General features: G+C 32.7%; 1 protein-coding gene across 3 annotated transcripts in view; it reads left to right on the top strand.

Moving 5' to 3' along the window:
• The window catches only part of KIF1A (Kinesin-like protein kif1a), a gene marked incomplete at both ends in the record, with an annotated part of 43479 nt that overhangs the window by 7585 nt on the left and 18429 nt on the right, over positions 1-17465 (top strand). For all 3 annotated transcript variants that reach the window (XM_051210660.1, XM_035730604.1, XM_051210661.1), the window contains 9 exons: positions 4366-4518; positions 6036-6133; positions 6249-6331; positions 7745-7895; positions 10024-10105; positions 10162-10265; positions 13535-13693; positions 15355-15592; positions 16473-16634. In XM_051210660.1, the coding sequence (XP_051070676.1) occupies positions 4366-4518; positions 6036-6133; positions 6249-6331; positions 7745-7895; positions 10024-10105; positions 10162-10265; positions 13535-13693; positions 15355-15592; positions 16473-16634 (1230 nt within the window). The remainder of the gene's footprint in view (positions 1-4365; positions 4519-6035; positions 6134-6248; positions 6332-7744; positions 7896-10023; positions 10106-10161; positions 10266-13534; positions 13694-15354; positions 15593-16472; positions 16635-17465) is intronic.

The following is a 17465-nucleotide window of genomic DNA, read 5'->3' as shown; positions in this document are numbered from 1 at the left end:
ACTTGGAGTAGTATTCCATTTATTAGTTATAGAAACCGTAAAAGCAAGCTCGTAATCTACTTCATCCAAAACTTTAAGCTATTTTATCAATAAATAACATTCATTGTACAAGTGGCTTTTATCTAGTGATTAAATCCATAGAGCTTTATGATTAGCTAAAGATCCCGAGTCAAAAAGCATCAACTATTAGGTTTTAGCGAGACTGAGTCGTGTGGATTTTATATTTGACTGCTAGTTACTTCCAAAGTATTAAACTAGCATTCAATAATGTTATCAGCACTTAACTACGAGTGAGTAATTTCCAAACTTCTAGTGAGATGTGACTAGTCGAGTATATTCATGTCGAGTGTGAAAAAAATATTACCAGTGAAAATGAATGATGGTCATACAACATTGTGAAAGGGTTGAAATTATAAATGTAAACTACAGAATGTCAACCAAGAGGTCAATGTGAGACCTGAAGATTATGAGTTCGATTTCCTGTGGGTTGTGGATGCGCAACTCTGATGAGGTCCATATTAAGACTAAGCAACTCAACAAGTTTTCCTGGTTTTCAATGATGTGAAACTTTAAAATACACTATAAGTTAACGGTGTTTTCATGCTGTATTGAAAAACTTGACAAAATTTGGTCTCATTATTAGTTATAAAACAAATGGAAGAAATGAATTCATTTTATTTCTATTGTTATAACTGTTGAAAATTTGTATGGAACAAGGAATTAAACAATTGTATCCCCTAACAACCTAATTTTAAGAACCTTGACATTTGTCATTTTTGTTGAGAAAGTCTCAACAAAATGGCATTTGTTTTTTGTTATACATCTTGTTAAAACAATAATAAAAATATCCAAATTGGTTTCTCACATACTAATTCAGAATATAATATTTAGAGGAAACTTATAAGGACTACAATAGATTTTAGATATAAGATAATGGAGAAAAATAGAATATGAGGTGAATGTATCCTTAGTTTCTTATTTTGTGGTCTGAGCGTTGTACTTGTAGAGTTCTTTATAGATGCTGCACGACAGATTCCTTCTTGGCTGCTCTTTTTTCTTAAGCTTTTGCATTTCGATACTCAGCATCAATACTTCCAGCAAGCTTAGTTCTGCATTTAACTTGCTATGCGCTTCAGTATATTGAAACCTAAAACCCAAACAGTGAAAGCTGACTTGAGTTTCGCCTACGGTGTTGGTCTTTGATCAAATGTTAATGTATACAGACATCAAACTGACCCTAATATAAGTCCCTCCTCTTGTATGTGGTCACATCTTTTTTCACAGGAACCACTATCCAAAATATGTATATGATTCTGATTCATCTGAAAATCCTGATCTCAGCTATGAACGACACCATCAACAGAAGCATAAGAATAGATGCCAACTTGCTGGGTTGAGTCCTAACATGTCCACGCCATATTGAAATATGTGTGAACTTTGGTTTAAACAAAGTAGACTAATTTCTCGAACCAGTTCTAAGGTAAATTACTAAATATCAGATGCCAAGGAAAGACCTGACATGGGACGTCAGCGATAAGAATACTAAATATTAGATGATAAACACTAAGGGTATGAAAGCAATGGAACGTCTATATGAGCAGGTTTTTGCTACTTGGCATTTACGTATAACTGATCGCATCTGTGTAAAGCCAACCCTTAGTTACTTTGCTATCTTCACAGAGGACAAACGTTGTTCAGGATGAAGAAGAAGGAAGTTATTTGAAAGTGATTTAACTCACCTTTATTTCTACTGAGATTTGAAAAATATGTACAGGATAATCGGTCATCTAAGTGGGAGGTATCGATACTAGGGAACCTTGTTAAGCACTCATGATTGCTTATTCTGTACACCTGAATATTACTTCTGTTTGAAGGTAGAGATAAATGATATTACAAAAAAATAGGCAGCATTATGGATGGAGATCATCTTCAAATAACTAATCACAGTCTTGAAATTGCTTAAAACAACTAGCGTTGATTTTAAAGCGCACAAAGTGAATCAGTACATGTCAGTAAATTAGGAAAGTTTTCATTTGAAGCTTTGGTCTCGTCGTACAGCAGATCTCAATAAGTCCCTGTAAGTTTATTTCTCAGCTCATATCTCAATATCTGACGTGCTTCGTAATATCTGAGATGTTTTAAATAATTGTCTTTTTAACTAAAAGTTAGATGTAAATATCACAGCAGTGGAAAGAAATAAGGATAGTACAGTATTAAAACGTTGGTAGTGGAACATACGAGCAGCTGACCCAAATGAGTACAAGGTAATCGTCAAGAGGATAGTAGTGGCATTACTACTTATATATTGCTAAGTAGAACAAGTGCTATTTCTAAATTGTTATCAAGTGGAGATAATTTCTATAAAAACCAGGATATATGTAAGTTTTATTGGTTCCAGTTAATTAGGCATACGATGCAATTTATTTTATATTATATATTTTCGAAAAAATAACACAGTGACGTAAAAAAGAAACTATGTAAGTAAAATCTTATTGAAAAGATGGGAATCGCGTGCTGACAAATATAAAATGTGAGGATTCGGCTGTTGAATACTTGGACATCCTGCATCTCAACATTTACTTGAAACGAACTAAAAATTGGTAATGTTTGAAACTTTTTCTTCCTATGTGTGATATTTACAAGTAACAGTTACTTTACTTACAGATTTAAGAGGATCAATTTATTGAAGCTATTTTAATATTTGCTCATTAAATGATGACAAGAAATAAGAATTTTCGCTTAGTGTGCATCATCCTAACTAAACGACCAAAACGTAAGTGCAGCACCTCGATAAGCCATTCTTTCGAAATCTCATGGAAACGGATAATGTTCACGTGATAAAGCAAACTAACTGAAGATAGAAATTAGGACAACTGATTGCCAACCCAGTAGACTGAATGTTAGGTTGTCAACTCGAGACCTGACAATTCTCAGATTGATCCCCTATGGTGTGATGGTTGGGAACAGTTGAACAGTTCAATAGTAGAACGAATCACTTGTTCAGTGCTTCCAGACTCACAAAGGTTGTCCAACCAAAGTCAGTCTGTGATTCGAAACTGCAGATTTGGTTGAATTCAGTGATCTATTTAAGTCATGAAATGAAGCAGTTTAACTGTATCACACGAGACATACACCTGACTCCTATCTGAAGTTATACAAATTAAGACGCATAACACTGTTTGATTTGTCTAGCGAATGTTGTGCACTTTGGTGTCGAGTGTCGAATGCAGAGCAAGGACTGTTGACTGATAGTCATGATAACCCTCAACTGAATCACTACGAGTTGGTAGTCATAAGATCATGTACGTTTTCCGAATGATTGTGGAAACATCTCTAATCCGACCTGTTGCACTGATAGAGTGAGAGCTAATGTGTCACTTGAGTTTCTGTTTCAAAATTCCCGTCAGCTTCGGTGTTTTCACCATAAATAACACTGATTAAGAATGTAAATGGAAGGTATAAACACATGTGGAGCTCAGCTACCAACACTGAAACGTGTATCAGGTGGAGTTTCTCCTCTTCAATATAGTCTATGAAACAAGTCATCATCTGAACTTGTTGATAGCTACTTGAATAGTTTAACGAATCAGTCATTTGGTCAAATGCAACCTAGAAACTGGTACATCTGTACAGTGGTTCAGGTCGACATACACCATTAACACATTGGCCTGAAATTGTCAGAGTAATTCCCCGAGTAGTAGATGTAGTAACAGTACAACTTATTTAAATAAGGCATTCATACTCAAAACTTCATTTTGTCTACAGCTATTACATCTTATATAGTTTCTATAAATAGACCATATTTCTCTACAGGAATCATTAGTGTTACAAGTTGTTCTATGTCAATTACTACAAATTTTTGTAAGATATGTTTGAATATTCGCGTCGTTGATGTTAAGGACTGAAATCGATTTCGCTGTTAATCGGTATCGAACTCTGAGTAAAGTACTACAAACGTTGTTTCAATAATAAGAATCACTGTAATTCAAAAATATTATGTACGTCTATGTGTAAAGTAAATTTGGTAATTGGTTTGGAAATTCGTGCACTTTTTGTTGAATTTTTATGCTGATCCATTAAAGTGGAAATTATATTTGTAAGATTCTCAGAGATTGAAATGAGAATGATTTCAATGTTTCACTGTGAGTTCAGATTAGATCTTCTTTAGTGAAATAATCCGAAATCAGAACTATCAAATATAAATCGACTCACAAAACAATTGTGTACTAAATCTATTGCCTATTCATCTGTTCAAATTTAGATAAAATTTGTTGCAATATAATTTATTAAACACAAATTGTTTTCAGTAGTTTAATATTATGAGATTTTTTGTTTTATAAATATATATTCCTTTTCTTTTCATAGGTACTGCGCGTAGAACTGTAGCGGCAACAAATATGAATGAAACTAGTAGCAGAGCTCATACTATAATTACAATAACATTTGATCAACTCATTGGTTCTGAAGAGTCAAAAATATCAAGAAAGCGTTCAGTAATAAATTTAGTTGATCTAGCAGGTTAGCTTCACTTAGCTGTCAAATAGTAAAGAATAAAAGTTTAGGATATTTTTAATTAATTAGTGTATCTGACAGGTTGTAGTTAAACTTAGGATAAATGATTAAAAAACAGAATAGATCTAACATGTTTAACAATATAGTTGAAAAAGTACAGTCAGATCTAAACAAACATTTACAAAAAATTTTTTATCATTTAGTAATTGGAAGTTTCTGCTTTATATTCGACTAAAAATAAGAAACTTTTGTTCATTAAAATAAATTTTATAATATTAAATATAAGTTTTGTTTCATTCGTCTGCACGTAGCGAATTCCGACCACTATGACTATCTGAAGACTGTTTGTAAGAATTCATCACTGGTTGAGTGATCACAATGCTTTTTAATTTCATGTAAAATGAAATTTGAGGCACCTTTAAGTTTTATATATGAGTGGGAGGCGGAGTTGAGAGGAAGTGTAACCTAAATAATGATTTTAATCAACAAACTCTCCAGCTACTTTTTTATTTTCCACTTATTGAAATCTAACACTCAACGTCCAACCAATACTCGATTTTATCATATCAAAAAGCCCACTATAGATTAGTCGTTGATGTATCTCCATGATATAATTATATTTATACGTAGCCAAGAGTTACCGAAAAAGACTTTGCCTAACTACATGAAAACCCCAAAAGCATGTTGTAAAATATTTATGATCCTTTTTATAGTCTTTACATTTTGCTTTAATATGGGGGGTTTGTACAGAATGCTAAGTTTTACATTTTACATGGTGGATTAACCTTAGGAAACCATTAATATATGGGAAAAACCGGGAGGCTGTTTTGTCTCAGAATGAGACTGTTTAGCAATGCACAACCACAAACGTGATGCGAACTGGACGCAGAACCTTTGGTCTCATGACAAACACCCGGCCATTAGGCCATTTGGTACATAACCGGTGGTACACTTTGTAACTTTAGTCATTTTGTGGTATTGGATAATCATCTTAAGACACTACTGATGGGTAACTGTCTCATACCCAAGATGGTTGAAGGCCATTGGATAGAGATTCTCATCGGAACTCCGTGAATGATCTCTCAAAATTACTTTCATATTTTTTATTCTATCATTATAAATTAACAAGCCTTTTTCTGATGAAGAAGACTTATTGACTTTATTTTACGTACAGCTGTTATTCGATTCTTGAAATGAATTATACTTGAATGAAATAAGTGATCTTTGATTCACGGAAATTGTAATATAAAATCCTGTAGGCTTTGTTTACTCTCCTAAAAACTTGATAAATACTTTTTATTTATCTTTTTCAAACAAAGCACAATCTGTTAAGATTGAAAACATTTTAGTACATTGTTGATATGCTTACTTATCTCTATACATAAAAATTTCTTCAATACAAATTATCCTTTCTGATGGTAAATAACCTTATAATCTTATTAGAACCACATAAAATAATGTTTATAGTTTTTACTTGATGAATGTAATCAAGTAAGACCAAAGAAACTAGTTTATTTTTTCAGGTTCTGAACGAGCCGAAAGCACAGGAGCGACTGGAGATCGCTTAAAAGAAGGTGCAAAAATCAATCGATCATTATCAGCATTGGGTAATGTCATATCCGTAAGTAGTAGTTGACAGATCGGGTTAATCTCATTCGAATAAATCTTTATAAGAAATTTAAGATTGTTTTGTTTAACTTTATTTATTCTAAGTATATTTTTGTGTTTCACTGTAGGCATTAGCTGAAAATAAAAAAGTCATTCCTTATCGGGATTCAATACTTACTAAACTACTACAAAACGCTTTGGGTGGGAATAGGTAAGTTTAATTATGTATGATAAATCTATTTATAAGACTTCATGAAATTTATGAGTAGTTTGCGACTAGCTGTTTTCAAAAGAATTAACCTTTAAAGTTATATAAGAATTGACCATCAAGAAACACTAGACAACCATTTCCTTTTAGATTTGAACTCCTCTGGCACGTGTAACTATTGTCAAAGAAGATTGAGAAATGTGAAAATATAGTTACACAAATTTTGAATAAAAGTCATTATACAAAACGAGGAGGAAAATTCAAGAAAAGGCAATACTGTCGAATAAAACACTATCAAGGGTTTCGCAGAGCTTTCAGTCTGTTATATTCATTGTTTATAAATCATAGGTTTAAGGGAGATATTTCTGGTGAAATACTAAAATGACGTCTGGAGAGATCGATTGGAAAACGCTTAACTGCAAATTACTACAGTCATCATCTATTATACCCTCAAATGAAAGATAAGTTGTCTTAGCTGACCAGTTCACTTGTTTTTGTGGAGGTAGGCTTGTAGGATGTTCATCGAGGCCACGTATTTGTCGCATTCGTGATCATCTGCCAGTATGTTTAAGAAAAGGCATACATAAGCCAGTTAATTCACCGATTTCAAAATACATAGTAGACTTATGAAATTCAGACTCTGATACAAAATTTAGTTAAAGGTACCAAGAAATGTACACCTTAACTTATTTTACATCACATTCCATAGTTTGAAACCTGAATTGTACACCTAAAAACGGTTTGCTGGATTTCTTCAGTATGATGTTAGCTTGTAGTTCTGTTTTATCTACTTAATTATGCCTCTTGCCTTTCGTCATCCACTCCTACTTCTATGAAGTAATTCTAATTTACTATGTTTACTGTTATTATCATTGCAGAATCTGTTTCTATTTCGATATCTCTATAATTATTCACATATCTTTATTTCAAATTAACGATACTCACAGTTGCACTTGTCACCCCATTAATTATATATTTCTCGTGTTTTATAATTTTCCTTCTTTAATAATTATTTGTTTATTTAAAATGATTTAGTCAAATGTCACATAAGAACTAATCAAATTCTAACAGACACATAATTGTCGATAAACCTGTGTTTTATTATATATATTATATTGTAAAGCTTTTTCAGTTGACTCATGTAATCAAGTCCTCCAAATGTATTCACTAGTGTTTCTATCAGTTCGTACAAAACATGAACAAAATACTGAAATAAATATTAAACTTTCTTTTGCTGTTCATCAAAGATTGTAATCAGCAATTATCTACTTACTGATATTAATATAAATGTTTCAATTTGTGTTATCTTGTGTCCCAGTTTAGCTTTTCTTTTGTAATGCATTTGTTATATAAAAATAGTATCTTATTATTTTATTGTGTTGTTTTGTTTGTAAACACACGTTTAAAACAATTTAGTAAAACCGTTATGATTGCAGCAATATCGCCAGCAGACATTAATTACGATGAAACGTTATCCACGTTACGTTATGCAGATCGAGCGAAACAAATTAAAAATACAGTTTTAATTAATGAAGATCCAATGGAATCACTAATTCGTGAATTAAAAGTAAGCATATCACAAACGTTTATTTGCATAGTTTAAATCACGAAATGATCATATCTAGAGCATCGCTGAAAACTTGAAAGCATTGCACAGCTGTCTCGATCTAGTACTGAACTCTGTAGCAGTGTCCGCCCACGAATCAATCAAATATGACCAAGATCAGTGCCCTTGTGTCCGCGCGCGAACGTCTAACCTCTATAGGATTGAGCCAGTTTCTAATGCTGTCTAACTTAAATCAATACGTGATGTTGTGTGATTACTGTTTAGACATAGATTTACCTGATAAGTCCACTGAAATACACGTTAGTAATATGATAGGCACTATAATCCGAAATGTATGATTATTATTGCTTGGAATTTGATTACTAGGAGGTTAATGTAACATTTATCATTTGGAATAGGACATTCGTTGTTTTTTTTGTCAGCTGGATTTTACTTTTAGAGCTGTTACATAAATGTCTTAATATGATATTGTTGAATTAAACATACGAAATATTACTTCTAGATTTAAAAATAAAGTTTATGATTAAGTATTGACGATACACTCGGAGATTTTGTACAATGATTTCACTTAAATAACGTAATGGGACTATCGGCTGAAAGAGTTGGCGTGATTATGAGGGAAATGAACAATGATTGATATAATTTCCGAGTAAGCCGAAGGATATTGAATTGGTTCATAAGAATAGTTTTTATGTTCGTTCTAAACTTAATAATTATTTTATTGAATGTAGAAAAATACACACTATTTTTAATACAAGTATTAAAGCATCGGAAAGTATTCAAAATCAACCAACCGCCAGTTCAATGACCTCCTGTTTGACCAATGACCTTTGAAGAAAAAATATCTGCATTTACACTGAGATGCTATTCCACACAATATCGTAACTTACTGCATTTAATGCCTAATATTTTAGCGAATATTTTAATTTGGAGCCGATACTAAGATTCTTTAGAAATTCAGAATCAAATAATATACATAATATGTATGATGCTACCTATAGGTTTTATATATAGATAAAAACGTTATAATACGTTAAGTAACAAAGAAAACCAACATTGAGATATTAATTTCATTGGGACATAAATAACACTATAAATATATCCCAATAGTTCATTCTTCATCTGACTTCAAATTATATCTATTCTTGTGTTCAATATATTTCACAAAAGAGTGCCATTTTATTGAAAGAAAAATCACTTTTTGCCTGAAGTTTTGTTCTTGTTATCGATTCATTTCAAGTTCATGTCAACAATCCAGTCTCGTAAAATTTATCGCCCGGCCACAATGCACCACAGCGTTCATCGTTTCATTAGCAGCTTGCTCATTCAATAACATCTAAATATTCCTGTTCATAAATTGGAATATCCTCCTGAACACTAAACAATTTACACGATTACTGGACATGGTCCGCATAAATATGGATTTTTTATAAAAGTCATTTTAATATTGAGAACAGTCATTTATTTATTGTTTTAATGACTGCACTGAGAATCACTGAAGTTGTAAAAACATGTTTTTCTTATACTAAAATGAACATCAGCAAGATTTTATCCATCAGATTTTATTAATAGAATCCACATGAAATTAAGAACCCGAATTAGTTTATAAGATTTATCACTTTTGAACGCTACCGAATATGTTGAGATAAGAAAACCAGGACATACAGATGAAGTTATTTTATTAGTCATACTTTATAGAGATGATAGATTACGATTCGAAGTGATACAGTTATTATGTGATCAGCGTTTAGTAGTATTTCACGCATTTATGTCATTTCTTAATTATTTGACTCCTGATATACCGTATCAGCTACTATTAAAAATAGTTTGACAGAGGCTTTCACGCGGTTAATCCTTCCAGTTAAAACGCACTAGCTTAATAGCATCCGATTGTCAGAATTATGAATCTGTAAATCAGAAATCTGAATTACCGTTTAGTAAACAAAAGAAAAAAATTGAGACCACACAAGAATTACATCGTTTTCTTTTTACTGATAGACCGTAACTGATGGATGTATATTTAAATTTTTAATAAACTGATAATACTGCCCATAAAACAAGAATTTAAAGAAAACATTATGATCAGTCCTGGGTTTTTGTACATCATACTCTTGTTTTTCACTTTCAGGCAGAAAATGAACGTCTAAAGAAAGCCTTAAACTCTACTGAACTACCTTCATCAGTGGTCGTAAAAGGTCTTACACCAAAAGGTAGATTTATTTTATTCCATGACTATGTATATAACTGTATGCTTGTTCTTCTATAGAAATAGAAGATCTTAAAAACCAAATGAGAAAAGAAATGATGGAACAGATGGAAACTAATCTGGCTACAATCGAAGCTCAGAATCAAGCTGCATTTGATGAGAAAGTATGTTACTTATGATAACAGTCTTTCCCTTAATTTGCTTTCAAACATAATGTTCGATAAGATGTAGTGGTAATCCAATTATTTACTTACTAAAGCCTGTTACCTCTCATGGAGAAGTATAGGATGCTCACCAGCTTTCTTCATCCAACCCTTTCTTGGGCAATCCTTTATAGTTCTTTACAGTTGCTATTCATCCTACTCATATCTGCTTCCAATTCACGGCACAGTGTGTTCTTTGGACTTCCACTTTTCAGTCTCTCTTCAGGATTCCAAGTTAGCACTTGTCTCATGACACAGTTTGATGGTTTCCTCAATGTGTGTCCTATCCACTTCTGGCATCTTTTCTTAGTTTCCTCCTCAGTTGGAAGTTGGTTTGTTATCTCCCACAATGGGCTGTTGCTAATGGTATCCGGTCAAAGGACGATGATTATCTTACGTAAACAATTGTTTATAAATACTTGTACGTTTTTGATGATGGTTGTGGTAGTTCTCCAAGTGTCAGTTCCATACAGTGGGACTGTCTTGACATTGGTATTGAAGATTGTGACTTTGCTATTGGTTAACAGATATTTTGAGTTGCATATGTTATTCAACTGTGGGAATGCTGTCCTTGCATTGACCATCCTCACCTTTACGTCTGTATAAGATGCTCCACGTACATCGATTATGCTACCCAGATAAGTGAAACTTTCCAGAGTTTCTCCATCAAGTGTGATTGGGTTGGGTAATTCTGTACTGATTGAAAATCGATGACCTATCATTAAGTTAGTCATGATTAACCTAAAGTTGGTATACATATACACTGGCTTGAGTTGCTATACAACATCCGTATCTACCGACATGGCCTGTAGTTAATAAATACATGATATTCAATGAAGTTTCTCTGAAATTAAATCAAAGCACTATATCATTAGCTGCAAAATTAGTTCCTTAACAGATTTGTTTCATTATATTAGCTGAACCACAACCAATAAGCAATAATTTCAAATTATTTAATGTTGTATATATCTTGTGAATCATCTTCGAAACCCCAAGCAATGATTTTTATTAGAATCTTCATATTGTCAAATGTAAGCTGGTATCGTACGATTAGTTTTCATTATATTAACAAGTAAGGAATTACACTGGCTGAAGAATTTGATGAATTACATACATTTTGTTGTTTTTTTCTCTAATAACGTTTAAGCTGACAAGTATATTCAGTTTCGAAATATTAAAATATTTGTCGATTACTAAGTGATTGACACATTAAAGAGTGACAACTTGTTTGGAAGTTCAAAAATTGTAATGTAGTTTAAATCAAAAGGCTTGATACATTCTTCCTTAAATAATTTATGACATAATTAACAATCATTAGAGAAGTTCATTTTATACAACAGTATGAAGCGAACGGTACTGGGTTCGAGTCCCAGAGTGAACATCAACTCTGGGATTCAGGTACATCCAGCTGACGAGTCCTAAATAGGACGAAACGTGCGTCCTGGTTTCCACTACTAGCCACCATCCATCTTTGCTTAAATAGCTTATCACTTTAGGCTATATCGAGGCAATCCGCACAGTATGCACATAGGCCGACAAGAGACTGATCAATTGCAGTCTTAAATAACAATGGGAAGATACAAGTAAAACAACACCAAGTGAATTTAATATGACATAATATGTGAAAGAAGAACATTCCTTTCGGTAGATTTTCTTCAGATTCTACAGTTATATATCCAAATTGATAATCTTAAGTGTTTAAGTTTAGGGCAAAGTGCATCGTCTAAATTTGTATCATGTGACTTTAGGATTATTAAACAATATATTGATATGACTCTGTGGGATGTTAACTTGGATCAGCTTAATTGAAATTTTAAGATTCGTGATCCGAATAAATATGGGTCAGATAGGGTAAGAGAAATAATGGTGCAATTACAAATTCGATGAAAGGTTTAGTGGAAGACTGTAATGTGTAAAAACTTGGTAAGACATAATGAAGTGGAATGAATACGGAGTGAACCAATAATTATAGTAATACGAGGATATGTGAATAAAGATAACAGAGACAATTATATTTGTGTAATAAAGGTTGTAAGTACAATAGTCAAATTAGGTCATTCGATAGCTAAAATTACCACTGATTAATTGGCCTTGAGGTTGACCAGGGGAGGATAAGCAGTTGGAGATATTTCTTTCGTGCATATAGCTCCGGTCTCTCAATTTGAAAGGCTACTGCTTCAGCCGTTTGAAGGACTTTGAGTGTGACAGACTATGGCAAAAAATTGTGAAGGATTGGATTATATTGGTACAATGACCATTTTGTATTAAATGGGCCATTATCGAGCTGTTCACTTTCTTCAGTAGACCTTTGCTTAGCTACGCTGGGAGGTGTTCGTGAGCACGAAAATGTAAATTCATAGAACTTTGACCAATATAGCTTGCTGTGCAAGAGCAGTTGAACTGATAAATACAAAACGAGGTGATCATTCTAGGTAGCTCATCTTTTAGCCTCGATGTCACCATTAGGCGCGTAGAAAACACTTGTTGTAGTTCTCCGTAGTTGAATGATTTTTGGATTTTTCTGCGTATTCTCTGAGTTAATATTTCTCTAGCAACACCCGCTCTGAACTGTGGGCACATGAACAGGGATTTCTTACTCACCATTTGTATTTCGCTTATACTAACCTTCGTGATCGTATATTTGTTTATAAGCTCTCCAGGGTATCCGATTTCCCTAAGTGTATTACGCGAGGCGTTTAGTTCTTTCTTAAGTATATCCGTAGGACATACGGCACATAGTTGACAACTATTTTTATCAATTTTCTTTTGTACTGTAAAGGTAAAAAGCTAGGAAAATATGTGTACTACTCTGTCCAGGTATTTTTTATGTTTAAATACCTTCTTATTTATCTATCAACTCTCTTGGTTAAGAGGACGTCCAAAAAGACTATTTTACCTTCGCTCCCTTCTTCAGATGTAAAATTAGCGGTTGGGTGTACCTCATTAATTTACCTAAGAATCTCTTGTTGTAATGCACTATCTTTACAGAGAATGTACGTATTATTCATATATCGACAGTAAAATGTGAATTTTTGACATAAATTGTTTCAAGTATATAATGTGATCTATATTTTCCTTTACATAATAAATTAAAGTGATACTTGATGTTTGTTTAATGAATTTTGAGAATTAAACACAAAATTTCATCCATGTTGAAAGTGTAATTAAATGGTTTATTCACAGAAAATGTAAAATATTTGTTTCATTGGTCTCTTTTTCCTTCGGTTTAGTTGAGACAAGCTCGATTAGAAATAACTCAGCAAACAGTTGAACTTCCTAAGAAATCAGGTGACTCACGTATTTCGTCAAAATCAAAACCATACTTATCAAATCTGAATGAGGACCCACAACTGTCTGGAGTTATTATTCACGTCTTATCTCATAAACAAGTAAGTACTATACTTGATTACTTCCATAGTATTTTTATAATAACTAATTTTTACATAACTCAGTAGTTTTGACAGTATTTCTTCGGCACTCATGGAGATGGATTCAGCAGTTTTGTTTTGTGAAGATTAACTTGAATTTGTGGACATATAATTACCACTATCCCGTCATAAGTAGGATTGGTTTATTAAAATGTAGAAATATAAAAGATAGGTTTCAAATGTCAGAATTCGTTTTGAAGCATAAATAGAACAACATGAACTAAGTTAGGAAATGGGAACAGTTTCTTCTATTTGTTAAGGCATTTTTGGCAACTACTAATGCATAAGCGATGTTTAAAAAGCTAGTAAGCTACAAAAGACTTATTTTCACATAAAATAATGATGTTTTGCAAATTAATGATCCCAGGCATGTGTATGTTATTGCATTTTCTAAGTAACTTTTACATAAGTATGTTATTCATTTGTTAACAGAATGATTGATGAAGAATTTAGATAGAACAATCAAATTAACCCTCCTCTACGTGTTTACTTTTCGCAGCATTGTGGGTGAAAAAACACTAGTTCCATCATTCTGTGTCGATATATTATGAAAGCTTAACATTTTTGTTGTGACTTTAAATCCGGCTTGTTATTACGTAATTTATTCGCCAATCGAAATGCGACTTATTCACTCTTGTACTGTACTAAAACAATGACGTTTGACCGGTATGAGCAGCCTAGAGTTCTTATTGGTCCTTTGCTCGCCTAGCCCGTCCAGTCGAGTCCAGAACGCCAATAACGGATTCCACTATGCGAATCATTTATTTCAGACATACTTAGTTTATATATCAGCCAAACAGACCGCATCACACCATAAAATACGAAATAATATTCATACACAATAAAGCCAAAAAGTGGCTGTGAACGTGGGAGACTATAATCAATAAACTGAACATAACGTGAGAACAATAAGTCGTATAATAATAATCTATAGGTCAAAATGAAGCTTATAATAAGAGGAATATATATATATAATCTAATTACTGAATAGTTATACCATAAGAATATATAGATAATATTAGTTCATTAATAGGTCTCAGAAATTACTCATAATTTAACCTTCACTAGGATATAACAATTTTCATATAAATATTATTTGCTGTTCTTGTGTACTAACGAAATTTACATCGAATGTTAAATTATCGTAGAATGATTGTACGGTCAACTTATTGTAAAATCTATGTGACTGAAAGCATTGCTTGATGTCTATTGATTTTCAGTGGACTAATTGTTGTTTTATAGACTAAATATCCCATTCACTGTTACTTGCATTAATTAAAATTATCATATATGTGTTCATCCTGTCACACTTGGTATTCTATCTTTGGTGTATTATGATGCTGTTTGGCTAACTATATAATCTGTAGAATTAATGCTCATGAAGTTGAGTTTTAATGAATAAAATGTTAACTAACAAATATCAAAGATTAGAAATATTCAGATGATCTTAAATCTGTGTGTTATGCTAAACGTCTTTCATAATCTGATACGATAATATGAAGAATGTTTTTGTGATTGTTTTATACAAATGTAGTGTCTTAGAGTTTGGAAAAGTAGATGAGTATAATATTCATTATTCGGACAAATTATTCTTATTATCAGCTAACATTTCATTACTTTAGACAGGAATCGGACGTGAACCGCCAAGTGAATCGCAATCTAACGAAAAATCTAAAATATTTTGGATTCAAATGAAAGGTTTATGTATGGTTGATGAACATGCTTTATTAATAAGACATGGAAAGACTGGTGCAGAAGTAGAACTACGTGCTTTACCCAATGCTGTTCGAATGACAAAAGTAAATGGTGTTACCGTGAAGAATTCTGTTACACTTCATCATAAGGATCGCATATTATTTGGTAAGAATATGGATTTAGTTCATTTATACTTGTTGTTTGAATCTTCTCACTGATGTCAGGGATTGCAATTGGCAAACGTGGGTCTCGACATTGTCATTAAGTATAAAGGACTATGAGCAGAAATTAATAGTGACTAACAATGTACTCCAGGATGCGCGTTTCTTTCCATTCGGGACTCGTCAGGTAAATGTTTCTGCATCCCATTGTTGGTGTTGACTCCGAGACTCAGACCCAGTTCCGTCAGCTTCAAACGCCATTGGAGTGAACATTAACTCTGTGGTGTGGGTAAATCCAGCTGATGAATCGTAAATACGTAGAAGCGCGCGTTCTGGGTTTCACTGCTCGCCACCATTTACCCCTGCTTATAATATGGGCTTAATTTTCTACATTTTCAGTTTGCCTTACGTTTAAAATTCATTTCTTGGTAGGCGCTAATAACTATAACTACAGAATTATGCGTAGTTGGGATCAGTATGAAAATCATAATTCAAATTACTTCAATCTGCACCTGTTTATTTATTAATTCGTAAGAGTCGTGTGACAATGCTTCAGAAATATAGAAGAGATTTAGCGAATACGATAAATATTTTCTAAATTTCAATTTATTTAGATCAATGCAGTAGTCATGGTTTGCATTCAAACTATCAAAGAATAGAATGCTTAGGTCGGATAACTCAAATTAAATATTACGTAATGAAGTTAAATACCAACCTTCAGTGATTAAATTTGTTAATTTTGAGTTTAAATTTAATTTGAAATTCAGCATTTCAGTCTATAAAGAAAAGGTGGCAGCAGTGCGAAAAATTGCTAGAGAAATAATGAAAAAAACGATCATACGCCAAAAAGTTTTCTAATAATGCTATTGACTTAATTTTCATAGGCTCACATCAACTATACATATTCCATAATCCACTGTCAAAAGAATTTGCTGATGAGTCAAAATCTGGTATGGAACCGGAAACAATTGACTGGGAATTTGCACAACGTGAATTAGCTCAAGCTACAGGTTTCGAACAGTTTAGCAATAAACCTAGAAAGAAGGGTAGGTTTTATTGTTTTAATATTAATACCAGAAATTGTTCTCCAGAAATTCTCTTAAGAGAAAGTAGTAATAATTTGAGGTTGTTTGGAATTATAAGCAGTTTTTTGTGGTTGAAATTTACAAAACGTCGTGCTTTCTATCAAATACTTATCTTTATTCAGTCCAAAGGATTTACAATACATAAGTACATGTTTCTGTTAACCACTTGTGTCATCTAGTGAAATTGACAGTGCAATAAATGGTCAAGTGATACTTAACAAACTAAACTCATCTCGTAATTTAGGAAAACAATCTTTATTTCATAATCTAATTATAATAACTGGTATTCAAACTGATGCTAACTGACTCATTTTTGTTTTAATATTAATTGATGAACGGTGAATAATTTGGATGAATCTTATATAGCCTGTCTAACACCACTAGTTAGAAGCAAAACTATCATTTCGATCAAAAGAATAAACATGTATGCGAAATTAAAGTGTTTATCAACTAAAGAGGTTGTAAGTTGATGGTTAGAGGTATCTATAGAAACCTTGAATTCAAATTTTTGCTTTTTGATACTCATCAGGAAGATGTGCATAACGCTTTCTTGCGGATTCGATCCTGTGTCACTTAGCTTGACAGTCAAAGACTTTGCCGCTGAGATATTCGCGCCACAACTGACCTCCTAGAGGCCTGAGATTTATTTACAATTGATTGAGCACTGAACAGTGACCAGTGTCACATATGTCAAATCCCTCTCATTGCTGTTCCAGTTCTGTAGACCGAGTTGTAGTTAAAAAGACTTCCTATATGAAAGAGATACTTATTGTTAGTAAAAAGTGTGAATCC

The sequence above is a fragment of the Schistosoma haematobium genome, chromosome ZW (assembly GCF_000699445.3).
Source record: "Schistosoma haematobium chromosome ZW, whole genome shotgun sequence".
NCBI lineage: Eukaryota > Metazoa > Platyhelminthes > Trematoda > Strigeidida > Schistosomatidae > Schistosoma > Schistosoma haematobium.
Note: the sequence above shows the minus strand (reverse complement) of the source record. Positions and strands in the feature narration are given on the sequence as shown.